Source organism: Anopheles coluzzii, chromosome 3, assembly GCF_943734685.1.
Source record: "Anopheles coluzzii chromosome 3, AcolN3, whole genome shotgun sequence".
Classification (NCBI taxonomy): domain Eukaryota; kingdom Metazoa; phylum Arthropoda; class Insecta; order Diptera; family Culicidae; genus Anopheles; species Anopheles coluzzii.
The window spans coordinates 94321029-94339220 of NC_064671.1; the positions used below are offsets into that span (position 1 = coordinate 94321029).

Genomic DNA, 18192 nt, shown 5'->3' on the forward strand with positions numbered 1-18192 from the left:
CATGGCAGAATTTGAGACTGTCTAGACAGTCATAGAATTAGCGCCTTGTTTCAGCTAGAAGCTTTCGAGAATTAGGGTCTTCAACCATTGTGGAATTCTTTAATAAAGTCTTTACGTGTGTAGTAACTGGTACCCAACTAAATCTGTATTCAGCTTTCAACTAAGCAAAAACAATCTCGTACCCACGACAGCTACCTTAATGGATCAGCTAACTGTGCGTTTTGTTATTTCCCGAAAGCTTATCGCCACACTCCATTGGACCTAGCGACGCCGACGGAAACGCAATTCCTTCGCAACGACACACACAACCGACTGCATAAATTCCATACAGTTCACCATTTTCCTTCATTCCTGGATTATCTTCAAACCGGCACGTTCCCGCCTATAAAAACAGCTTTGTGAGAATTTCTAACACACCCACGTGTATGTGTGTATGGCACCTAAATGCCACAAAAATGGCATTCCAAAACGGCCTCCTGCTGTGTTTTGGTTTTGTTTCAGCTGCGTGTGAGTACGCCCTTACGCGAACACTCCAATAGCCTTAAAGTGCCGTATAAGTGTGTTGAGAAACAGGACTCGCAGCGTAATCGATATCGGATCTCCATAATCGCGGCCACGTTCCGTTCCCGCCGACGGAAGTATCGGGGAGTGAAAAAGTATCCCCAAAACTCCATCATTGACATCTGCCAAGGTTTTTCAGTGTCGTTGAGCTTTCCCCGGCCATCCTCCAGGGCGGTTTGTGTTTTATCTTCATCTTTAACTTGGAAACTCTCCCGAATTTCATCTCCGAATCGTGTATCAACAAAACGCAGCCGAAAACGGAAGCGAAGGATTTAAATAATACCAAAACCACCGTTGAACTGAAGGGCCGGTGCTAAGTCGCAAGAGGCTCCAGAAAACTCGGCTAAACATGAAACCGAGCTGGTGTGTCCTTGCTGTTCGGTAAATGGAATCGTTCGGGAGCTTTTATTGATGCTATTCTTTTGTCTTTTTGCTCTTCCACCGCACTGACCCGCCCGTTGCTTTTTTCGCTTCCTCTCCCACGGGAGGTGTATCATTCCCACCGTTTCCACCCGGCACCACCGGACGCCGCACGGACAGCGGTGAGAAATGAAGCAGCCGGAATTGGAACGTGTTGGCTGAGGGCGATTTTCCCTTGCCGGATTCGAATACATATTCATGATAGATAATCATAATAATTCCTGACACATCAATAACCATCAATATTCCGTTCGGTGTTCTGCCCGCATTCTTCTTCGTTGGCCTAGCCATTCCGCTGCCGTCGGCTGTGACAGCGTTTTGAATAATTTTGGACACCCGTTTCGGATCGTTTTCCCAGTGCACTCGGTCATATCCCCAGTTCGTGCATTATCAAGACAGGAACATACCAAACACATCGATCAGTTTTGGAGAAACGTTTATTAACGTCCAATCGTTTGAAATGCAATAATACAAATTCCAGATTCTCTTCATTGCAAAACTGATATTAACTTTCCCATTCCATCAATCAACTCACTGCTGTTCCCGAGCATATGTAAGTGATTAAGAAACTGACGTCGACCGACTTTTAACTGTCACGCATCACGCCCTAAACCGCCACTCGTTGAGACCAACAAATCACCAACTTTCAGAGCAAAGAGCAAACAAATTCATGCCTAGCAAAAAAAGGGAGCAACCAAGACAAGAAAACAAAAACATTCCCAAAAGAGGAACAAGTTGTTGGTTATGAATAATTTCATCCTCTCACATGCGAGGCTCGTTGTTGACAGGCAACATGCACTACTAAGTCAAAACTGGCACGTTGCGGGCGAGACAGAAGGAGAGAGAAGGAACGGCTGCTGCTGCAGTGACAACTACCGAAACGAAGTGCACCATCCATCACGTACACGGTCGGAGGACTGCGGCCAGCTCATTAGACGAAAACCCCGGAACACTGCTGACGGTCTGCATTCATTCGGGGCCGCCCCAGACACGGCAAACCCATTTTCGGGAAGCGAGCAGTTATTTTCAATTTGCTTTACCTCGTCAAGAGAAAATGGGAAAATCGTGCACATAATCCTTGTAGGTCGCACTCTCTGTGAAGGTGGAAGCGGAAACCGAGGAACGTGATAGGGCAGCGACAGGACGAAGGATCATAATCGAGCTCACAGCCTAGCAACGTGGCAGATGTGCTAGTGTGGAACCCAGGGTAAAGAATATGGTAGTGCTACACGACAACAGCAGCCAAAAACACGAACAAAAGCCTGTCGTAAAAGAGGTCTACCTCTTTAAAACTTCACTAAACCACCAAGGCCACATATGCATTATGATGCATAATGAAACACTTTTTAATCTGTTTCACTGTCCCCATCTCTCTGCTTCTTGCAACTCGTTTGCTACTAACATAGCAGAGACTTATGTTGGCTATTTTCAGTTGAAATCGTGCAAGAGATACAGCTTGGATCAACGGTTAACATTTATCTTGCTAAAACTGCCACAACCAAAACACTTACGATCGATTGTGCTGCTGCTCGGCCAAATGGGACGCGTCCTAGATGCGCCACACAAAATTTAGTACCGAAATTAAATTAACCCATTAATTATGGTCCACATGCTGAGGCAGAAGATAAAATGTGCCTCATAGAATTGAGGTTAGTAGCTCACCCATTGTTAGCGATGCTTTGCTACCATATTCCTTTTTACGGCAAATTTGCATACCTTTTTTAGAACAGCAAATAATGAACACAATTTAGCTATATTTTACATTTACTACTGTATTGCACAAGCCCATCTACTTCAAGTACAGTGCACAAAATTAGCCCCAGAACGGCTTCTTGTGCTCCTTCTTGATGAGGACAGTGAACGGGACTGGCTTCTCGACGTACACTGGCTCCTTCACGTACACCGGGTAGGGCTTATCGACATGAACTTCGTATGGCTTTGGCACTTCGACGTACTCCTTCTGGTACACCGGGACATGGACTGGGTATTTCACTTCCACCGGGTATGGACGATCAACGTGGACTGGGTACTTCTTCTCCACGTACACCGGGACCTTCTTCTCAACGACGACCGGGACCTTCTTCTCAACCTCAACGGGGTACGGGACCTTCACCTCGACTGGAACGTGCTTCTCGACCTCCACTGGGTACGGAACTGGGACCTTCTTGGTGATGACCTGTTTCACCTCCTTCTCGGCGTAGTCGTTGCCGTAGTATCCATGAGACTGCTGATGGTCATAGCCGTAGCTCTCGTACGATTCATGCTGAGCCGATCCCAGATCCCACAGTCCTCGCTTTTCCTTGTTGGAGTTTTCGACTGCCTTTGCGCTGGCAAGGGCCAGGGCCATGGTGAATACAATGAACGCCTGCAAGAAGATAGAACGTTTGTTAGGTTCTGACAAGAAGTCTGTTCCGTTACCTTTTTTCGATCCAAAGCTTACCTTCATGTCTGCCTACCGATATTTGGTGTCTACCGTCTACGTGCTGCAGTGAACGATCACAACCGAATGATACTGGTTTCCTCATAGGAGAGCACCTTTTATACTAGCCAATACATGCTACTTGCACAAGCTCTTTTCTTCGTCATATGTTGTTGATCCGATCGTATGAAGCGCCCTCTCACACAGCGCCCAATTTCAGAGTTACCTCACGTTTGCACCTCCGTTTGATCACATTTGCGCAATTAGTCGCCATCCGAATCGTGCCACCCCATGGGTGTTCCTAATGAGGAGGGTAGACTTTATTATACTTTTTCCGTTAATTCACATCTAGCGAACAGAGAAAATAGGCAAGAAAGGAAAAGTTTATCGCACCCATCGCACTCATCATGATGGAAAACGCATCCGACCGAACCCAATTCATGCGGCCGCTTCTCCGAGGGTAGATGAGAGAATTGACCGATATTGGGGTTTTCCAGTGGGGTCGCTGATGCGTTGACATTAGGCCTTACCTAATAGTTTGTGAATCGTGCAATGCATTTGTGCCAATAAGTCGAACTTTCTGTAAGGTGGTACTGGTGGAGCGCAATGCTTTGCACTTCCGTTTTAGATTAATCTGTTGATGGCTGTTAAGTTGCATCCATTTACACCTTCCGGTAGTTGTCAACCGTGGAACTGTTTTGTAAATTGCATCGAAATGTCTTCCAACCATGTAACGTTCAAGGTTAATTCATACATACTACATAGCATATTTTAATCATGATTTCATTTATTGCCATCTAAACAAAGCTCCACAATTGAGCCCATGGGATTTAAAATTAAATGGTAAATTTTCCTCCCATGCAAAAATTGAGAATGTAGTTTAATACAGAGTATTTATAGAAATATTAGTGGTATAATTAGTAGTAGTAGTATAAATAGCAGTAGTAGTAGTAGTAGTAGTAGTAGTAGTAGTAGTAGTAGTAGTAGTAATAGCGGTAGCAGTGGTTTATTGAATAATTTTATTATTACGCATAACACATTTATCTTCCAATCGATAACGGGTCCGTCATTGTGGACTCTCTTCATTATTCTTTATTTTTTACTATTCATAACTTTCTTGATGTACTATTCATTTATTTTGATAATGCTTATTATGGAGATATTGGAAAAAATTACACAAAACCTTTTAAACAAGTTTAAAACTGGAGTATTGAAATTTCCATGTATGAAGTTCCCATATGCACAGTTTTAGCGAATGCAATCATCAGAATCCAAAATGTGAGAAAGTATGTTCATAATTGCGAACAATATCCCAAGGCTCAGTGGATATCTGATTCCAAATTGTAATTGAGTAATGAGCTTCAAAGAATGCAAAATATTGGAAAATATGATAAAAAAAACAAACGTACATTAAAGGGAATGCCGAAATTTCTGTCATTCGATCACTTTTTCCATTTGAATAATAATATTGTCAATGATAACACAAATTGTCCTATACACACGACATACACAAAAGCGCATTCTCTATCTATATTTTGCACGGAAATGTTTGCAAACATGATTCTCAATACTCTGAGCAACATCAATCGGCATATTTACTTAGCCAGCATCAATCTAAAGGGTTCCGGTTTCGGTAAAATTCGATTTCGTGGTACAGTCAACAACTCGCACGACTTAAAAATATACCGGTTATGCGTTCAAGTCTCAAATGGACCGAACCCCTCATACTATCCTGCTATGGGTAATCAATAAGTCACCAAAAACCAAGCCCACTGGTGGTTCAGCCAGACCTTGACCAACAATGGTCATTGTGCCACAGAAGAAGAAGCATCAATCTACAATTTCATTTTCAAGCACGGATGCAAAAAGATCCAATACACACAATAACATATCTTCTATAATCATCATGGAAAACTTAATAAATTAAAAGAAATTAAATAAAACCAAGAAAGTAAGTTTCAATGTAGTATAATCTATTTAGGATTCAGCCGAAGAATGGCTTCTTGTGCTCCTTCTTGATGAGAACAGTGAACGGGACTGGCTTCTCGACGTACACTGGCTCCTTCACGTACACCGGGTAGGGCTTATCGACATGAACTTCGTATGGCTTTGGCACTTCGACGTACTCCTTCTGGTACACCGGGACATGGACTGGGTATTTCACTTCCACCGGGTATGGACGATCAACGTGGACTGGGTACTTCTTCTCCACGTACACCGGGACCTTCTTCTCAACGACGACCGGGACCTTCTTCTCAACCTCAACGGGGTACGGGACCTTCACCTCGACTGGAACGTGCTTCTCGACCTCCACTGGGTATGGAACTGGGACCTTCTTGGTGATGACCTGTTTCACCTCCTTCTCGGCGTAGTCGTTGCCGTAGTATCCATGAGACTGCTGATGGTCATAGCCGTAGCTCTCGTACGATTCATGCTGAGCCGATCCCAGATCCCACAGTCCTCGCTTTTCCTTGTTGGAGTTTTCGACTGCCTTTGCGCTGGCAAGGGCCAGGGCCATGGTGAATACAATGAACGCCTGCAAGAAAAACGAAAGTTTCTTCAAACTATAGTTCTGTTCTAAAGCCCTCTTCTTTCCAAAGCTTACCTTCATGTCTGCCTACCGTTTGGATGTACTGTACGTTTGGAGTTCCTCGACTGAATGAGTATCTGCTGTCGCTGACTCCGTTTTATATCGTCCACGCCGCACCAACTGAAAAACGGTCATATACATCCATTTCTTTTACTCTTTCTTTTCATCATTTGGAGATATTTGTGAAGTAATTGCTCCTCGGAAAAACAATCAAGCGTGACTCAACGCATCGTTGCATAGTTGAAACTCGTCTACTGTAAGAAATGTATGGGGTTACTGTGGTTCCAATATTTTCATTCATGTAAGGATTTCATTCAAAGAAGGTGTAGTAGGGCCAAATTAAGATGACAAGATGATGTGGAGGCGTCCGCCATTACGGCCGGTATAACGGATTAACAGACGAAGGCGCGAGACCGTCAGCGGTTTCTTACATTCCTGAGACAGGCTAAGACTGCAAAGCGGTTGTAGCGTCGGATAAGTATGTAAGTAAGGATCTCATTACTTACTCGTCTCCTGTTACAGTTGTAGCAGATCGTTGATTATTTGAATTATTTTGTATAAACAATGCTATGATATCTAAGATGTAATCTTCAAATGTGCATTGCCAATTCAACAGCATTTGATAAAAATGAAACAACCTGTTTAACAATGTCCAGCATAAAGTGCATGACTAAGATAGAACAACGGATCAAGCTCACCGAGCACCGCTATACTTGTCATGTTATTGAATAAACCGAATAAACAATAGCTATGATCAATCCTACAAAATCCTTCCTGCTCAGCCACAAAAACCGAGATGGACGCGTACCAACGGTTTCCGGGCACTCCGACATTTTGTCAAAATCCTGGAACAGTGGAAGCATATGTCATTTTGATCATCTTTCTTCATGTCTATATTTTAAGTTGTTTGATAGTTAAATATCGCTAGTTTAAGTTGTTGTTTGCTTCTGTACTTTTTTCAGCATTCGTTTACCTTTATCAGCTATACTGTTACCTATGTTAAAACAAACCATATCAAAATTCCAAACCAATTTTGGTCTACGTTTTTATATGAAAACCTCCTCAACTTCCACTCAAAAAGTGTCCAAACGAGTTTTCTAACGATATACTCGGCTTGATAATGGATTAAAATGCCTATCAATTAATCACAGTCATTCGAAGCATCTCTATGTACATTCCATCGGTAAATCCTATTTGAAAAATCATATAACATACAACAAACGATGTATGATCATCATGGAACCAAATTGATGTAGTTCAACAAGCACAAATAAATATTTAAGCAGCATATTGATATTCAGTTTTGTATCTTTATTCTACCAGTTTCTCTACATCTCTCAAACAGTCTTTCAACCCCAGAATGGCTTCTTGTGGTGCTCCTTGATGTGCACCGTCACTGGGACCTGCTTCTCGACGTACACTGGCTGCTTCACGTACACTGGGTAAGGCTTCTCGACATGAACTGCGTATGGCTTCGGGACCTCGACATACTCCTTCTTGTACACCGGGACATGGACTGGGACCTTCACCTCAACTGGGTATGGACGGTCAACGTGCACTGGGACCTTCTTCTCCACGTACACCGGGACCTTCTTCTCAACGACGACCGGGACCTTCTTCTCGACCTCAACTGGGTACGGGACCTTCACCTCGACTGGAACATGCTTCTCGACCTCCACTGGGTACGGAACTGGAACCTTCTTGGTGATGACCTGTTTCACCTCCTTCTGGACGTAGTCGTTGCCGTAGTATCCATGGGACTGCTGATGGTCATAGCCGTAGCTCTCGTACGAATCGTGCTGAGCCGATCCCAGTTCCCACAGTCCTCGCTTTTCCTTGTTGGAGCTGTCGACTGCACCCGCGCTGGCAAAGGCCAGGACCACAGAGAACACAATGAACGCCTGGAAGAAAGTTTGTATCGTCAGAAAGTTGCTCGTTATCTCTGAACAGCATCATTCGAATGTTTCCTACCTTCATGTCTGCCTACCGTTTGGATGTACTGTACGCTTGAAGATCCTCAACTGAATGATCATCTGCCAGCGCTGACATCGTTTTATATCGTCCGCTCTCTGCTGACTCGAGGGAGGCCGGATGAATTGATTACTTTTCGTCTTTCTCTCCTTCATTCGCCAGTGATTCTGTAGCAAACGATTTTCGTAAAATCAATCTACCGTGACAAGAAACGTAAACCTTCGTTTATTCGTATTCATTCGTTTATAGTTTTTTCGTATTTATTCGTATTTGTCAGCGGAGACATAGACTCTCCCTACCTGCTAGAAAAGCTGAATCTGTATGCCGTTGAACGACCTCTCAGGTCACATGAATTTTTGAGACCTACGTTCTCAAGATCTCCACAATCCTATAATGCGTCTATAAACCAAATAATACAAAGCTTCAACAAATACCAAAGTTTCTTTGACTTCAACTTTACTATAAACCAGTTGAAAACCAATGGTCTCTCGTTTCCACATTGATAGCGATGTAGCTAAGTTTGTAGATGAATTAAAGATTTATTATATAAGTAAGTGTATCAGCAAGCCTATGAAAAATACTTAATGACAAATGAACAATAAACAATCTTGTGATGCATATATATTCTCAAAATATGGCGGTGCTGTGTTTCTCGCCGGTTTATATATTTGTGTCATACAGTTCTTCTTAAATGAAAGTTGCTCTCTTTGTAAAATCTACAGAATTATAAGCATATTTAGGTCTAATTTGTAGAGTGCAATAGCAGTGACAGAGAGTGACGTCATATGCAAGTAGGGATATTAGGTTGACAGATGTTTTTAAACCACCGACGAAGACGGGTGAATAAAGACAACACCGCACCAGAACTCTACATTATTGAAGGTGAATACTTATGATTTAGATCAGGGTAAATAGATAAACTGTAGCTGAGATTCTGGTTGTGATATTTGTTTCCATCATGGATGCTGATTTTTATGAAGATTAGCAGGTGAAAAAAAACGATTGTCTAGAATTTTCAATAAATGATGGTTCTCGGTGATGGCGACTGATGATTGTTATGCATCCGAGTGTTAACAATTGTTAACATGTTAACACAAATATTATGAAAAATACGATGACAATTAAAAAGTGCAATAACTTGTTTTTAATTATCCATTCTATGTATACTTTCTGTTCATACAAAATAACGTTGGCTTTGCATAATATTGTACTAGAATATTGTGTCAGATTTCTTGCATATTTTTTATCGTAACATCATAAACATTGTCTACAAAGTATGAGTGTTTCGTGGCCTGTGGAGGAACATATTGTTCAATATACACGTGCAGCTTTTATGCGATTCTGAACAAATCTGCAACAACTTTTTAATGATTGTAAAATGATTGCAAATGATTGTAAATATTAAATACCTATAAAACACAAAAAGCTTCAAAAGCCTCGCAATATACATTCAATAGTTAAATAAAAAACTCATTCAAGTAATCTTCAACAAATAACCATATATTTAGATTTCAGCCGAAGAATGGCTTCTTGTGCTCCTTCTTGATGAGGACAGTGAACGGGACTGGCTTCTCGACGTACACTGGCTCCTTCACGTACACCGGGTAGGGCTTATCGACATGAACTTCGTATGGCTTTGGCACTTCGACGTACTCCTTCTGGTACACCGGGACATGGACTGGGTATTTCACTTCCACCGGGTATGGACGATCAACGTGGACTGGGTACTTCTTCTCCACGTACACCGGGACCTTCTTCTCAACGACGACCGGGACCTTCTTCTCAACCTCAACGGGGTACGGGACCTTCACCTCGACTGGAACGTGCTTCTCGACCTCCACTGGGTATGGAACTGGGACCTTCTTGGTGATGACCTGTTTCACCTCCTTCTGGACGTAGTCGTTGCCGTAGTATCCATGAGACTGCTGATGGTCATAGCCGTAGCTCTCGTACGATTCATGCTGAGCCGATCCCAGATCCCACAGTCCTCGCTTTTCCTTGTTGGAGTTTTCGACTGCCTTTGCGCTGGCAAGGGCCAGGGCCATGGTGAATACAATGAACGCCTGCAAGAAAAACGAAAGTTTCTTCAAACTATAGTTCTGTTCTAAAGCCCTCTTCTTTCCAAAGCTTACCTTCATGTCTGCCTACCGTTTGGATGTACTGTACGTTTGGAGTTCCTCGACTGAATGAGTATCTGCTATCGCTGACTCCGTTTTATATCGTCCACGCCGCACCAACTGACAAACGGCCATATACATCCATTTCTTTTACTCTTTCTTTTTTAGTGATGCAATTGCTCCCCGTTAAAACAATCAACCGTGACTCAAAGCGTTATTGTATTACTAAACCTTGATGTTATGTGCTATATCTTTTTTTCCTTATGATTGCAAAAGATGTTCTCTAGTTAGTGTTTCTCTGAAGCTTTGTTTTGCCTACCCCAAACTAAGTCTCTTCGCCTTCGCAAAAAGGCTTGATTATTCTATCTGGTTTTGTAATTCTCACTGTAACTTATTTTATGAAGGCTGCTGAAGATAGAGTAATACATAATAATAAATAAATGTCAAAGCAACCATGATCAGTTCAAACAAGCTATTTTTTTAAGCAATTTTGTAATTAATCATGAATTCGGTCATACAAAGGGAAAAGAGATGAGAATCAAACATCATTTCATTCCAAGAACAATATTTATTTGTTATTTCTTTGAATGATTGTGGAAAGCTCGTTAGTCCATGATATTGCTTTTATAGAGAGTAAAAACACATCATGCATTATGATATTGGTAGTTACAATTCAAACATATTTTTAGTTTATTTATCTTTTTTCACTTAAAACCGCTGCTAAATTTCATAATTGATGCATTCAAATGCTTTGAAAATAAAATATATTCAATTCAACTTAAAAAATAGTACTTTATACAATCATGAAGTAGTAACGAAATCTCTCACGTCTGTTCATTTCAATTGCTCTTCACTCTCTCTGGACGGACCGTTTCTCGACATCTTTCAATGAACGCAGCTCTTCCGAAAGTACTTGAAGATTTAACAGACAGTCCAACATATTACGGACGTCACACGATGCGTAAACTTTGGCGTACACTGGATTTCAGGACAGGAAGTTTACGCTCTCTCATACAAATCAAGCGTACACTTTTTGAGTTTACGCCTCGTGTGACGTCCAAATATGAGCTTAAACAAAAATAAACGCCCAATAAACACCACGACGAATCAGAATTTGCCATATTCTTAAAGAGTAAAGTATATCTCCTACAAGCAGTAGGACATAAATAAAAAAAACACAAATAAAAACTCAAAATTAGGATCTAATCATTCGGACTGGGACCTTCACCTTAACTGGGTATGAACGGTACACCCATAAGTAACACGGTAGCAAATAATATTTCAGTGTTGTATCTTTATTCTACCAGTTTCTCTACATCTCTTAAACAGTCTTTCAACCCCAGAATGGCTTCTTGTGGTGCTCCTTGATGTGCACCGTCACTGGGACCTGCTTCTCGACGTACACTGGCTGCTTCACGTACACTGGGTAAGGCTTCTCGACATGAACTGCGTATGGCTTCGGGACCTCGACATACTCCTTCTTGTAGACCGGGACATGGACTGGGACCTTCACCTCAACTGGGTATGGACGGTCAACGTGCACTGGGACCTTCTTCTCCACGTACACCGGGACCTTCTTCTCAACGACGACCGGGACCTTCTTCTCGACCTCAACTGGGTACGGGACCTTCACCTCGACTGGAACGTGCTTCTCGACCTCCACTGGGTACGGAACTGGAACCTTCTTGGTGATGACCTGTTTCACCTCCTTCTGGACGTAGTCGTTGCCGTAGTATCCATGGGACTGCTGATGGTCATAGCCGTAGCTCTCGTACGAATCGTGCTGAGCCGATCCCAATTCCCACAGTCCTCGCTTTTCCTTGTTGGAGCTGTCGACTGCACCCGCGCTGGCAAGGGCCAGGACCACAGAGAACACAATGAACGCCTGGAAGAAAGTTTGTTTCGTCAGATTGCTCGTTATCTCTGAACAGCATCATTCGAATGTTTCCTACCTTCATGTCTGCCTACCGCTTGGATGTACTGTACGCTTGAAGATCCTCAACTGAATGATCATCTGCCAGCGCTGACATCGTTTTATATCGTCCGCTCTCTGCTAACTCGATGAAGGCCGGATGAATTGATTACTTTTCGTCTTTCTCTCATCGTTTATCCATCTTTCTGAGGCAATCTCACCCCGCAAAATCAGTCTAGCGTGAAAAGAAGCGTCGCTTGCATTACTGAACTTTTCTATCATGTGCAACGTACAAGTTTACTTGCTGGTTGGTACATTCAGTGGTATTTTATTAGTTTTTTCGTACATAGATAAGTGTAAGTTAATATCTACATAAAGTAGTTGGGTTCAAAATGGTTTAGATCATTTAGCTATCCCTTTAAGTTTTCTATTAGTGTTCAAGAGTTGAGTTAAGCTGCTTTGGATTAAAAGCAATATGTTTTATGTAGATTTTGTATTCATGAAAATATAAATCATTTGATATTATTAAATTGTGTCCCGGTAGGTCGTTTTTTCATCAGGATCGTGTAAAGATCGTCAAAAGATTTTCTAACACCAGGTATCTATTTTCTATCCCACACTGATCTCTTTTCTTCCAACAGAACGGTTCTTTGGTTGTTGTACTCTTCTCAATAGTAATACTTATATTCGTAATTGTTGTACTTTTAAGAAAAGATTGCTCTCAAAATGTTTTGTAGTCCGGTATTCCTTATAGAAGATATAAACATTGGCCATTATTGACTAGCCTTCATTTCGTATCAATCCGCTTGATAACCGATGACAATGAGTTGAAATTGAGTCATCGGCTCTCCTAAGCACTATTTATATGATTATCATAAATAGACCGTTGAGATTTGATTGCCGTCAATGGTAAGCGCTACATCAATGATGAGTGTCAAAAAAATCTAGGATCAATATCATTAACAGTATTATTATCATTGCAATTTCAATAGATCACATTTGTCAATGTTTGTGTCATGTGTTTATACTATACGAGTAACCCTTCATGAGAATACTGAACCTGGCCAGATAAGGATGTGACAATCCTTCATTTGGGGTTTCCAGTGACTGTTTTAGTGAGCATGATCATCAAGTCATGAATGATCTACCCAATATACAAGAATGATATTATAATATGGAAATATTTCAAACCGAAAATCCAACTGAAAAACATTCATTGCATACAACAAAATCCTTCATTCGACCCAAGAAACCCTTCAAAGAGTAAGATCCAATGTTTTTGATATTCAGTTTTGTATCTTTATTCTACCAGTTTCTCTACATCTCTTAAACAGTCTTTCAACCCCAGAATGGCTTCTTGTGGTGCTCTTTGATGTGCACCGTCACTGGGACCTGCTTCTCGACGTACACTGGCTGCTTCACGTACACTGGGTAGGGCTTCTCGACATGAACTGCGTATGGCTTCGGGACCTCGACATACTCCTTCTTGTACACCGGGACATGGACTGGGACCTTCACCTCAACTGGGTATGGACGGTCAACGTGCACTGGGACCTTCTTCTCCACGTACACCGGGACCTTCTTCTCAACGACGACCGGGACCTTCTTCTCGACCTCAACTGGGTACGGGACCTTCACCTCGACTGGAACATGCTTCTCGACCTCCACTGGGTACGGAACTGGAACCTTCTTGGTGATGACCTGTTTCACCTCCTTCTGGACGTAGTCGTTGCCGTAGTATCCATGGGACTGCTGATGGTCATAGCCGTAGCTCTCGTACGAATCGTGCTGAGCCGATCCCAGTTCCCACAGTCCTCGCTTTTCCTTGTTGGAGCTGTCGACTGTACCCGCGCTGGCAAGGGCCAGGACCACAGAGAACACAATGAACGCCTGGAAGAAAGTTTGTTTCGTCAGATTGCTCGTTATCTCTGAACAGCATCATTCGAATGTTTCCTACCTTCATGTCTGCCTACCGCTTGGATGTACTGTACGCTTGAAGATCCTCAACTGAATGATCATCTGCCAGCGCTGACATCGTTTTATATCGTCCGCTCTCTGCTGACTCGATGAAGGCCGGATGAATTGATTACTTTTCGTCTTTCTCTCCTTCATTCGCCAGTGATTCTGTAGCAAACGATTTTCGTAAAATCAATCTACCGTGACAAGAAACGTAAACCTTCGTTTATTCGTATTCATTCGTTTATAGTTTTTTCGTATTTATTCGTATTTGTCAGCGGAGACATAGACTCTCCCTACCTGCTAGAAAAGCTGAATCTGTATGCCGTTGAACGACCTCTCAGGTCACATGAATTTTTGAGACCTACGTTCTCAAGATCTCCACAATCCTATAATGCGTCTATAAACCAAATAATACAAAGCTTCAACAAATACCAAAGTTTCTTTGACTTCAACTTTACTATAAACCAGTTGAAAACCAATGGTCTCTCGTTTCCACATTGATAGCGATGTAGCTAAGTTTGTAGATGAATTAAAGATTTATTATATAAGTAAGTGTATCAGCAAGCCTATGAAAAATACTTAATGACAAATGAACAATAAACAATCTTGTGATGCATATATATTCTCAAAATATGGCGGTGCTGTGTTTCTCGCCGGTTTATATATTTGTGTCATACAGTTCTTTTTAAATGAGAGTTGCTGTCTTTCTAAAATCTACAGAATTATAAGCATATTTAGGTCTAATTTGTAGAGTGCAATAGCAGTGACGGATAGTGACGTCATATGCAAGTAGGGATACTAGGTTGACAGTTGTTTTTGAACCACCGACGAAGACAGGCAAATAAATACAACGCCGAACCAGAACTCTACATTATTTAAGGTCATAAGGAATACTTATGATTTAGTTCAGGGTAAATAGATAAACTGTAGTTGAGATTTTGGTTGTGATATTTGTTTCCATCATGGATGCTGATTTTTATGAAGATTAGCAGGTGAAAAAAAACGATTGTCTAGAATTTTCAATAAATGATGGTTCTCGGTGATGGCGACTGATGATTGTTATGCATCCGAGTGTTAACAATTGTTAACATGTTAACACAAATATTATGAAAAATACGATGATAATTAAAAAGTGCAATAACTTGTTTTTAATTATCCATTCTATGTATACTTTCTGTTCATACAAAATAACGTTGGCTTTGCATAATATTGTACTAGAATATTGTGTCAGATTTCTTGCATATTTTTTATCGTAACATCATAAACATTGTCTGCAAAGTATGAGTGTTTCGTGGCCTGTGGAGGAACATATTGTTCAATATACACGTGCAGCTTTTATGCGATTCTGAACAAATCTGCAACAACTTTTTAATGATTGTAAAATGATTGCAAATGATTGTAAATATTAAATACCTATAAAACACAAAAAGCTTCAAAAGCCTCGCAATATACATTCAATAGTTAAATAAAAAACTCATTCAAGTAATCTTCAACAAATAACCATATATTTAGATTTCAGCCGAAGAATGGCTTCTTGTGCTCCTTCTTGATGAGGACAGTGAACGGGACTGGCTTCTCGACGTACACTGGCTCCTTCACGTACACCGGGTAGGGCTTATCGACATGAACTTCGTATGGCTTTGGCACTTCGACGTACTCCTTCTGGTACACCGGGACATGGACTGGGTATTTCACTTCCACCGGGTATGGACGATCAACGTGGACTGGGTACTTCTTCTCCACGTACACCGGGACCTTCTTCTCAACAACGACCGGGACCTTCTTCTCAACCTCAACGGGGTACGGGACCTTCACCTCGACTGGAACGTGCTTCTCGACCTCCACTGGGTATGGAACTGGGACCTTCTTGGTGATGACCTGTTTCACCTCTTTCTCGGCGTAGTCGTTGCCGTAGTATCCATGAGACTGCTGATGGTCATAGCCGTAGCTTTCGTACGATTCATGCTGAGCCGATCCCAGATCCCACAGTCCTCGCTTTTCCTTGTTGGAGTTTTCGACTGCCTTTGCGCTGGCAAGGGCCAGGGCCATGGTGAATACAATGAACGCCTGCAAGAAAACCGAAAGTTTCTTCAAACTATAGTTCTGTTCTAAAGCCCTCTTCTTTCCAAAGCTTACCTTCATGTCTGCCTACCGTTTGGATGTACTGTACGTTTGGAGTTCCTCGACTGAATGAGTATCTGCTATCGCTGACTCCGTTTTATATCGTCTACGCCGCACGAACTGAAAAACGGCCATATACATCCATTTCTTTTACTCTTTCTTTTTTAGTGATGCAATTGCTCCCCGTTAAAACAATCAACCGTGACTCAAAGCGTTATTGTATTACTAAACCTTGATGTTATGTGCTATATCTTTTTCCTTATGATTGCAAAAGATGTTCTCTAGTTAGTGTTTCTCTGAAGCTTTGTTTTGCCTACCCCAAACTAAGTCTCTTCGCCTTCGCAAAAAGGCTTGATTATTCTATCTGGTTTTGTAATTCTCACTGTAACTTATTTTATGAAGGCTGCTGAAGATAGAGTAATAAATAATAATAAATAAATGTCAAAGCAACCATGCTCAGTTCATACAAGCTAGTTTTTGAAGCAATTTTGTAATTAATCATGAATTCGGTCATACAAAGGGAAAAGAGATGAGAATCAAACATCATTTCATTCCAAGAACAATATTTATTTGTTATTTCTTTGAATGATTGTGGAAAGCTCGTTAGTCCATGATATTGCTTTTATAGAGAGTAAAAACACATCATGCATTATGATATTGGTAGTTACAATTCAAACATATTTTTAGTTTATTTATCTTTTTTCACTTAAAACCGCTGCTAAATTTCATAATTGATGCATTCAAATGCTTTGAAAATAAAATATATTCAATTCAACTTAAAAAATAGTACTTTATACAATCATAAAGTAGTAACGAAATCTCTCACCTCTGTCCATTTCAATTGCTCTTCACTCTCTCTGGACGGACCGTTTCTCGACACCTTTCAATGAACGCAGCTCTTCTGAAAGTACTTGAAGATTAAACAGACAGTCCAACATATTACGGACGTCACACGATGCGTAAACTTTGGCGTACACTGGATTTCAGGACAGGAAGTTTACGCTCTCTCATACAAATCAAGCGTACACTTTTTGAGTTTACGCCTCGTGTGACGTCCATATATGAGCTTAAACAAAAATAAACGCCCAATAAACACCACGACGAATCAGAATTTGCCATATTCTTAAAGAGTAAAGTATATCTCCTACCAGCAGTAGGACATAAATAAAAAAAAACACAAATAAAAACTAAAAATTAGGATCTAATCAATCGGACTGGGACCTTCACCTTAACTGGGTATGAACGGTACACCCATAAGTAACACGGTAGCAAATAATATTTCAGTGTTGTATCTTTATTCTACCAGTTTCTCTACATCTCTTAAACAGTCTTTCAACCCCAGAATGGCTTCTTGTGGTGCTCCTTTATGTGCACCGTCACTGGCACCTGCTTCTCGACGTACACTGGCTGCTTCACGTACACTGGGTAGGGCTTCTCGACATGAACTGCGTATGGCTTCGGGACCTCGACATACTCCTTCTTGTACACCGGGACATGGACTGGGACCTTCACCTCAACTGGGTATGGACGGTCAACGTGCACTGGGACCTTCTTCTCCACGTACACCGGGACCTTCTTCTCAACGACGATCGGGACCTTCTTCTCGACCTCAACTGGGTACGGGACCTTCACCTCGACTGGAACGTGCTTCTCGACCTCCACTGGGTACGGAACTGGAACCTTCTTGGTGATGACCTGTTTCACCTCCTTCTGGACGTAGTCGTTGCCGTAGTATCCATGGGACTGCTGATGGTCATAGCCGTAGCTCTCGTACGAATCGTGCTGAGCCGATCCCAGTTCCCACAGTCCTCGCTTTTCCTTGTTGGAGCTGTCGACTGCACCCGCGCTGGCAAGGGCCAGGACCACAGAGAACACAATGAACGCCTGGAAGAAAGTTTGTTTCGTCAGATTGCTCGTTATCTCTGCACAGCATCATTCGAATATCTCTTACCTTCATGTCTGCCTACCGCTTGGATGTACTGTACGCTTGAAGATCCTCAACTGAATGATCATCTGCAAGCGCTGACATCGTTTTATATCGTCCGCTCTCTAGTGACTCAAAGGATGTCGAATGTAGCACTCTTTTCCCCACTCCATCTTTTAATACAGTCCGCAGCAATAT

General features: G+C 41.8%; 4 protein-coding genes across 9 annotated transcripts; all 4 read right to left on the bottom strand.

Annotated features, from left to right (window-relative positions):
- Positions 1 to 2794: 2794 nt before the first annotated feature.
- LOC120957242 (mantle protein-like) lies at positions 2795 to 3530 on the bottom strand. The gene is made up of 2 exons (XM_040379335.2): positions 3422 to 3530; positions 2795 to 3346 (listed from the first exon to the last, which is right to left on the bottom strand). The coding sequence occupies exons 1-2, from the start codon at positions 3425 to 3427 to the stop codon at positions 2795 to 2797; spliced, it is 558 nt and encodes a 185-aa protein (XP_040235269.1). The 5' UTR covers positions 3428 to 3530.
- A 1822-nt stretch (positions 3531 to 5352) lies between these two features.
- LOC120957737 (cornifin-A-like) lies at positions 5353 to 8041 on the bottom strand. 6 transcript variants are annotated; one of them, XM_049608542.1, is made up of 3 exons: positions 7962 to 8041; positions 7556 to 7891; positions 5353 to 5600 (listed from the first exon to the last, which is right to left on the bottom strand). In XM_049608542.1, exons 1-3 carry the CDS (start codon positions 7965 to 7967, stop codon positions 5385 to 5387), a joined length of 558 nt encoding a protein of 185 aa, XP_049464499.1. In that variant the 5' UTR covers positions 7968 to 8041; the 3' UTR covers positions 5353 to 5384. The 6 variants fall into 6 exon arrangements, with proteins under 6 accessions (XP_049464499.1, XP_049464495.1, XP_049464498.1 ...); XM_049608538.1 differs by having other exon boundaries at positions 5353 to 5648; XM_049608541.1 differs by having other exon boundaries at positions 5353 to 5708; positions 7664 to 7891; positions 7962 to 8040.
- Positions 8042 to 9472: 1431 nt separating this feature from the next.
- LOC120956328 (mantle protein-like) lies at positions 9473 to 10227 on the bottom strand. Its single transcript, XM_049609034.1, has 2 exons — positions 10094 to 10227; positions 9473 to 10024 (listed from the first exon to the last, which is right to left on the bottom strand). The coding sequence occupies exons 1-2, from the start codon at positions 10097 to 10099 to the stop codon at positions 9473 to 9475; spliced, it is 558 nt and encodes a 185-aa protein (XP_049464991.1). The 5' UTR covers positions 10100 to 10227.
- Positions 10228 to 11352: 1125 nt separating this feature from the next.
- Positions 11353 to 18118, bottom strand: LOC120956329 (titin-like). Its single transcript, XM_049609035.1, has 6 exons — positions 18022 to 18118; positions 17703 to 17954; positions 17589 to 17645; positions 15651 to 15836; positions 13334 to 13700; positions 11353 to 12001 (listed from the first exon to the last, which is right to left on the bottom strand). Exons 1-6 carry the CDS (start codon positions 18025 to 18027, stop codon positions 11412 to 11414), a joined length of 1458 nt encoding a protein of 485 aa, XP_049464992.1. The 5' UTR covers positions 18028 to 18118; the 3' UTR covers positions 11353 to 11411.
- Between the last annotated feature and the right edge of the window lie 74 nt (positions 18119 to 18192).

Coding starts and splice junctions, on each gene's coding strand:
- LOC120956329 (XM_049609035.1), bottom strand. Junction 17,646..17,702: donor AGAAGCACGTTCCAGTCGAG/GTGAAGGTCCCG, acceptor GTCGTTGAGAAG/AAGGTCCCGGTGTACGTGGA. Junction 13,701..15,650: donor ACGTTGATCGTCCATACCCG/GTGGAAGTGAAA, acceptor GTCCAGAAGGAG/GTGAAACAGGTCATCACCAA.
- LOC120957737 (XM_049608538.1), bottom strand. Junction 5,649..7,555: donor CGGTGTACGTGGAGAAGAAG/GTCCCAGTGCAC, acceptor GTTGAGAAGAAG/GTCCCGGTCGTCGTTGAGAA.